Here is a 7,600-nt window from a genome sequence, read left to right as displayed (position 1 = left end):
AGAGCGAAAATAATGTAATAATACAAGAAATCACCATGCAGTGTTGCCGGCTTTTTTTTTTTTTTAGTTAAAGGCTAATGTTATGATATGGCTTCATTGATGCATTGTGTTGTTTTTACCTGTGCATTAATAGTGAACCTTCAGTTGAAGTGGAAATGTTTTGTATATAGTTGGATGATTCAATAAGTGACAACAAACTGATAACTGAAGAAACTGGGCAATGGGAAGTTTTATGATTTAATACCATCACCAGTATACAAAACACAGTCCAGTCATGCAGGTAGGATATATTTTCTGTATTTCATAAGCAGTAACATTTGAAATTCAAAAGAAATTTTTCATTTCATAAATTAAACAGTTCTTAATGCAACATACAGTCCTCAGCCACCTAAACAGAAAATCAGAGGATCAGTCTGGGTTCACGCTGTGCCATCTCTTCTACCTCTTCCACGCTGAGATTGTTGTTTTTCAACCTAAAGTGGAAAAAATGAAAAAAAACACAGACAACGGGTTTCTCTCCAAGCAAGAGACAGTATTACACTAAACAATGTATCTTTGCAAATTACAAGATATGTTCCTACTTACTATGACTACTAAAATGTCAATAAATGAGAAATGTAAGTTGTAGATTCCAAATAATTGTTTTAACGTGCCCTAAATCCAGGACACAAAAATCTTCAAATATGTTTAATATCAATAAGGAATATCACACTGCTCTGGAACTCAACATGTATCACATACCAGACTGACTTCACATGAGTGTTGTGTTCTAAGGCTTGAATCAGGCACTCCGCCCCTGTTTTGGTTATGCAATTGTCTGTCAACCTTTTAAAGGACAACAGACAGTAAACAATACTGTACATGTTGAAATGACAAATCAGGTACACAGATAATGCAAATTTTGTTTTTTAGATTAGATTAGATTAGATTAGATCAAACAGAACTTTACTGATCCTATGACTTGTCTTTTCTAACACTTACCAGAGCTCTTCCAGTGATGTGCTGTTCTTGATAATGTTGGCAAGAGCACAAGCTCCTGCATTTCCTACACCATTGCACACCAAGCTGCCGTCACAAAAGGTCAGAATTAAAATGAAATATATTGGCATGTACTATGCTATAAGCTTGCATGCACATCCACTCCTACATCATAGAAGGTAAAAACATAGTGATGTGATAGCAAACTAAAAATCTAAAATGACATTATTTTAACAAATATTACCTGAGCCACACCAAAGTTTTGCTGCTCTCCAAGGCATTTGCAAGAGCCTCTGCTCCTACATCACCTATCTTATTGCCCCAAAGCCTGAGAATAAAAATAAATATTAATACATTATATCATAGTGCACACTCAAGTAGATACCTGCCGTTCTGCAATAAGAGTTTTATTGTACCCCAAATATTGCAGTGAATGATTGACTTTCAGTCCTTGTGCCAGCTGCTTTGCTCCCTCTGCTGTTATGTTATTGTTTCCAAGCCTGAAAAAGAAAACTCTTTTCATGTCATTTTACATTAGACAGTCCATGTTCATGCCTTACCCGATAAGTACTGAAAATGTGAGCTAACCTTAGAGAAATGAAATTCTGCTTGGTCTTCAGAAGCTGAGAAAAATGCTGAGTGCATGCATCTGTTAGCATGTTGTTAAAGAGCCTAGAACGACAAAATAGCGATGCAGAGTAATGCTATTTGTAGTTTTATGCTATTAATTATTTTTGACAATACTTACGCAATTTTCTGGAAGTTGTCACACTGGATAACCTTTGCAATCAGTTTGCTGATGCCCTCATCTGTAATGTTATTATTTCTGAGGCTGCAGGATTAAAGAAAAGACAGTTGAGCAAAATCTGTATTTTAATTCTCTCCTAAATGCAACACCTTTGTTTGCAAAAAGGAATACATACTATCAAAGTCACATTATTTCAATACTCACTAGAGTGAATAACAAATGGGCATGCAGGGAAGAAGCTGCTCCACACCAACATCACCTACAGAGTTGTAGTCGAGCTGGAGCCCCACAGGATTTTTTAAATGCTGGAGCACAAAGGTCAGGGCAGTGCACTCTACAGGCCCAATGTTGCAATAGGTCAGTTTCAGGTGGTTCACATCTAACTTACTCATGGCATCTTTTGCAATACTGCTCTCCTGCATCTCATAAATGCATTTGACAAGCCAGACAAAGTCTGGCATTGCATGCATGCTCTTCTTCTCCCCATCTACTGGTTTAGGAATAGACCTAAAGTGTTTTCGGAGGCTTTTTGAAAGGCATCTCACCACCTCTTTGACCTTTTTCTCCACTGTGGCCCTGGGGCAGCAATTGAGCCATAGACTTCGATGTCGTTGGGACAGTAGTCCAGATAAAAAGGTGGCTGTCATTTGCAAATTCGTTATTTCTACTGCCATAGCCTCCCTCTCTGAGACTTGCTGTTGTTGTTCAACAGAGGGTAAACAAATCCCAAAGCATGTGCTGTTCATGTTCATCTCCTTCATGACATGTGACTCAAAGAGTTTAGGGATGATGTAATGGTCAGTATTAGTGGACAAAACAGTGTACAGAGCTGCAAAGAAGCACTGCATGGTCACATGTAGGAATTCATACATTTTAGCATGAACAGACGACAGACCTGTGCTTTGTGTGAGGAAGCCAGTGCTGATGTCTTTTTCAGTTACACCACATGCGTTCATCTCTGTATCTGAAAAGATGTAACAAGAAGTTCTTATCCCCTCAAAGGCAAGTTGCCCTAGATGCAAGACTGTGTCTAGATGCTCCTTTATCCATCCAAAACCAATGGAGTTCTTAACAGGGCTTTTGTGTTGGAGAAAATGCCGTAAGATCATCAAGTAAACATCAGTAATAGTTTGTGGACTTCCATCCCCACAGCCCAACAATTCCTTATGACACTGAGAGACAATCCAGCAGAGCACTGGACTATGGCAGAGCCCAAGTAAAGCTGTGTTAGTTTGTAATGACTCTAAAACCTTAGCAGCCACAGTGGGGTCACTGTGGTGCTTCCTCACAAAACAGCCAATCCCAGCCTGGGAAAAGCCTTTTAAGAGGACTTCTTTTCGAAGGTGTTTCTTCAGAGCCGGACCTACAGCTTCTGGACGACTAGTTACTATTTTTTGCACCCCTTTCATTAAACACCCCTGGAGTAGATTAAACAACAGTATGGGAACCGGTGCACACTGGGTGGGGCAGCAGAGCCTGTGCTCATCTGAAAAACTCTGTTTGAGCTCATCCAGGCCATCAAAAGTGAAGAGAATGAGATGAGGGTGGTCCAAAATGAACTGGAAAATTTCATCCTGCTCCCTGTCTGGCCAGCAGCAGTGCTGAAACAGCAAATCCTTAACAGACAATTCCCTTTGCTCGGAGTTCAATCTGCGACAGCTGAATGGAAACAGGAGGAGGAAGTCCTGGAATGCTGCCCCCTGTGCCCAAAGAAGGTGCAGCCTCTGGAGCAAGGTGCTCTTTCCACTGCCTGCCTCTCCAGACACCAGAATGGTGTCAGCCTCCTCATTTACTGTTCCTGCCACACCTATGATGTCCTCCAGGCCGAGAGATCCATGGACTCCGATACAGTCATGTGGTAGCTCCAAATGGCCTTCAGTGTAAATGTCCTCCAAAGACATGTTGCTGGTGCCTCCATAGGTACTGAGAAAACAGGACTGGGCTGCCAGAGAACTGCTGAGCTTTTTTTGATACTTAAAGAACTCTGAAAGCAAAACATAAGGTCAACAGGGATAAAAGTAAAGAAAAATGGTATGTACAATGGTATGTAATGGCTATATACAGTATATTTGCATGCATTATGTAATTCTGAATACAATACAGTTAATAAGTGGGTATTATATACTTTCAAAGAAGTTACAACCATTTTACTATCATTATTTTTGCAAAGATATTACTGCTGCCTTTTCTGTTGAATCTCAGACCTTGTAAGCTGTTTATCTTACTTTATTTCATTCCTTTTTCAATCAGCATGTTAAACCATTGACTAATGAGATACTACTGTTTGTAACAGCCAAAAGGGAGCCTAATTGTCTGAGGTGGGAGACTTTTTTAGGACTTTTGTGCAATGTGTGTCAACAATAGTAAAGCTTCTTTCAATCGCAACAGAGCAGGAATAACTAATGTAGTAGATGACTAGAGCCCACTCACTATTACTCGTTCATGAGGCTTGTGGATGGGTCAACTCTTAGAGAAAAAAACCCCCTCTTAAACAAGTCACTTGCTTAACCTGAATAACACCTTGACTTCTTGAATGTTAGCAGGAACTTAGCTCAACTTTTTTGATTTTCACCACATAAACTTAGAACCTATTTGAGACTTAAAGGTTAAACCTTAAAATCATTAGCAGGCATTGGAAACCTAAAGTATCTACTGATCTACAATTTTAATAACTTTTCAACCACTAATCCTATCAACACATTGAAATAATTCAGGTAAAATATAGTTTCTCAGCTTTTCAACATCATCTGATTTGTCCTATTCAGACAGAGGCTCTGTAGTATATGTAAAAACACCATCATAGTACGCAAAATGGATTCACCAATGAAACCCATGCAATCTGACAAATGACAGTGACTGTAAATATTTGTTTTTATGCTCAGTTACTGATACATTTTCTTGAAAAAGTAACTTTTTCTTCAGCTCTGTTTTGTAACCTTTGAGTTGTTTGTAAACATATGATCGTTAAGTTTATATATACATATATATATATATATATATATATATATATATATATATATATATATATATATATATATATATATATATATATATATATATGAAAATACCAAATTTTACCTGAAAAATACAAAATGCAGAGGATAGTATTATAATAAATGGTGATAAATCACTTAGGAATGTGAAGAAGTTGAGTAAAATTAGTCTCACATTATATACTTGTATACATTGCTTTCATACACTATAAAGGTTTTAGTGCGTGCTTATAACATACCTTTTGGAGTATTCCATTTTTCTTTGTTGACTGGTGATCCTGATGTCTGCTTTTGCTGAATGTACTGTAAAAGGATTTCAGCTGCTACCTCCCCTTTTGACCTGACATGGTCGAGCAAACGCCTGGCCTGATTAATATGTAAATAACACCAAATATTAATAAAATCACTGGGATAAATGTCAGTTAAAACTAAGTCTAAATTGAAGAAGACAGCATGGATGCAAAACAACAAAACAAAACAAAAAAACAGAAAAATGTGTTGTTCCAGTATAACACCCTACATATATTTTAAAGAATAAATAACTAATGTGAAGACAACCTCAGACCTTAGGTTATTTATGGTACCTTTTGAGACGGTGTGTGTATCGGCAGCTGCACTTCATCATATTCTGCTGGGGTGAAATGTCCTGATGCAAGTAGAGCATCTAGAGCATCATCAGTACAGTCCTGTAGCTGACTGACCAGGCTGGGCCTTTGAGCCAAAAGAGTCTGAGTAAATGTCGTCTGTGGTTCTTGTTTTTTTTCTAGATTACTACAGCACTCAGAGAAAGGAATGGTAGCTCCATGTGCTTCAGGCAAAACTTGTTTGAGGGCAGCAAGAAATAACATGCAGGTATTCACACCCTTCGTATAAACCAAGTCAAGCAGCTGTCTGGCATTAGTATACAGTGCTCTGCCCGGTACTTGTATGTTCTGGTAATCCTCGCATAGAAGTTCACCCTGGGCCAGGAGAATGTCCAGAACTCTTTCTAAAGGTTCAGCCGACCCACTGCTGCACAGTGCATGCAGTATCTCTGTTCTGTGTTTCAACACTAGCTCCTTGCTGAACATGGTTTCTGACTGCTAGCTTCCATAGTCAGGCACTTCCAGTAGTTCAACCTGACAGAAACAACACCAGCATGTCAACAATCATCAGTTTCTGTAAGTAGTATTACACATTTAATAACAATAAACACCCAGTAAGGTTATTATGGTTGATTTAACTTACCTTTATGTCCTCACAACACAGAGCTCTTTTCCTTCCATCTGTGTTTGCACCAGGGACAGGGAGGCTGCTTTCTAGATTACTTCTTCCTCATTCCACGACCGAAAGTGAAACGTGATGTTACCACGTCTTGCCTGTAAAACAGAAACTAAAATTTGTGTGGAAATGTCTCCAGATTGAATGCACAGCCAGGGCTAGCCCATATACACATATGTTCACCTCTTCCCCATTTGAACACAGTACCATATTACCAAAGAATTACACAGGAAGTATCTGTTTTCCACCACAATGTGATTACATTTGACACTGCATTTACAGAATACAATAAAAATGAGTTACACTTAAAAAAAAAAAAAAAAAAAAAAAAACCCAAACAAGTAAAAGCAGAAAATGTGTAAATACTATGATGCATTACTAGATAGAAAATGCTCATCTTACATAATATCAACTGTCAGTAGTATGAAACTCAGTGACCACAGTTACCGCCCTACTTTTGCAATTTTGTCCTGCAGCCACTTGATGGAACTGTTGCATAAATAAAACCATCCTGGTTCCTCAAATGGGCTGGACGTCCTCTATGTTAATCTTTTTACTTATTTGTTATATATTCGGTCACCTTTTTTAAAAATTATTATTATTTTTTTTTTAAATTTCTGAGTGTTCTAGTTTTTCAAGAACTATGCCATTCAGTAACTGACTGGTAAACCTTTGATTTTTAACAGTATTTACAAACTTCTCACATGTTCTTTTTTGCTCCTTATCACAGAAAGTGTGATATCTGAGTATGATCATATTTTCAGCATTAGTTCAGTTCTAATGCTTCCACTGAGAACCCGCTGCTTTGCCAAATGTTGAATTCTGATGTAAACTTTAAAAAAGTAACATAAAACACAACCCTGGAAGCAGATCATACTGTGTCTGTTTCATTTCAAGATAAAATAAATGCAAGAATTTCTTCACAGACATCATTATTGTTAATATAGCTCCCTCCTGAGTAGTAAAATGAGCTTATTGTGTTTTTTCATTCACTCTCTGGAAAGAATCCTAAAACACACAAAGGCAGAAGTAATCAAAGATGCACCGGAATAAAACTTTCTAAAGTGAGTGTCTTTTTTTTTTTTCTTCTTGTCTGAGAAGCAAGCAGCATCACCAAGGGGAGTGTATTGCAGAGTACTAGACTCTTCTGTCAGGCATCCTGCATAAAACTCTAATATGGAGTTCTGACATCCAAATCACAGTAGGGGGTATAGGCAAGTTTGGGTGGATAAGAAAGCAGGTAAGATATTGTCAATAGAAAAATACAAGCACAATCCCAATAGACATTTCTGAATATTTTTTTTCACTTCTTGTGAGAGAATCCTTAACACTTTGTGTCAAGGTGGAATATCTGTGACTCCAACTCTATATGACTGTATGCGTCACCAGTGAAGTGACGTTTGGGCTGATTAAACCTAGGTGGGGCACTTCTGTTAACATATGGTTAGCTTCATAGCATGACTGCCCAAGTCATATTACGATATCTACATAAAATGAAGCAGCAGTGTTAAGAGAGTAGAATTACACTGATAGCACAATTTAGTCAAAAATATGACTTCGGCTTATGCTTCGAGGCTGACGATATGTGATCAACTGTAATGCAATTTTTGATCATGAACAA

At 37.9% G+C, this 7,600-nt stretch overlaps 1 protein-coding gene across 1 annotated transcript; it reads right to left on the bottom strand.

Annotated features, from left to right (window-relative positions):
* Nucleotides 1–230: 230 nt before the first annotated feature.
* Nucleotides 231–6,173, bottom strand: nod2 (nucleotide-binding oligomerization domain containing 2). The gene is made up of 11 exons (XM_030163363.1): nucleotides 5,947–6,173; nucleotides 5,304–5,837; nucleotides 4,959–5,085; nucleotides 1,931–3,710; nucleotides 1,727–1,810; nucleotides 1,567–1,650; nucleotides 1,395–1,478; nucleotides 1,223–1,306; nucleotides 982–1,065; nucleotides 742–825; nucleotides 231–473 (listed from the first exon to the last, which is right to left on the bottom strand). Exons 2-11 carry the CDS (start codon nucleotides 5,787–5,789, stop codon nucleotides 401–403), a joined length of 2,970 nt encoding a protein of 989 aa, XP_030019223.1. The 5' UTR covers nucleotides 5,790–5,837; nucleotides 5,947–6,173; the 3' UTR covers nucleotides 231–400.
* Nucleotides 6,174–7,600: the final 1,427 nt, after the last annotated feature.

Source organism: Sphaeramia orbicularis, chromosome 3, assembly GCF_902148855.1.
Source record: "Sphaeramia orbicularis chromosome 3, fSphaOr1.1, whole genome shotgun sequence".
Taxonomy (NCBI): Eukaryota; Metazoa; Chordata; class Actinopteri; order Kurtiformes; family Apogonidae; genus Sphaeramia; species Sphaeramia orbicularis.
Note: the sequence above shows the minus strand (reverse complement) of the source record. Positions and strands in the feature narration are given on the sequence as shown.

Bases quoted from the DNA above. Each gene is read 5' to 3' on its own strand.
- nod2 (XM_030163363.1), bottom strand. From the start codon at position 5,789: ATGTTCAGCAAGGAGCTAGTGTTGAAACACAGAACAGAGATACTGCAT. The intron at 1,811-1,930 runs GTGAGTATTGAA...TTAATCCTGCAG, and splicing joins CCCATTTGTTATTCACTCTA to CCTCAGAAATAATAACATTA. The intron at 1,651-1,726 runs GTAAGTATTGTC...TTGTCGTTCTAG, and splicing joins GACAACTTCCAGAAAATTGC to GCTCTTTAACAACATGCTAA.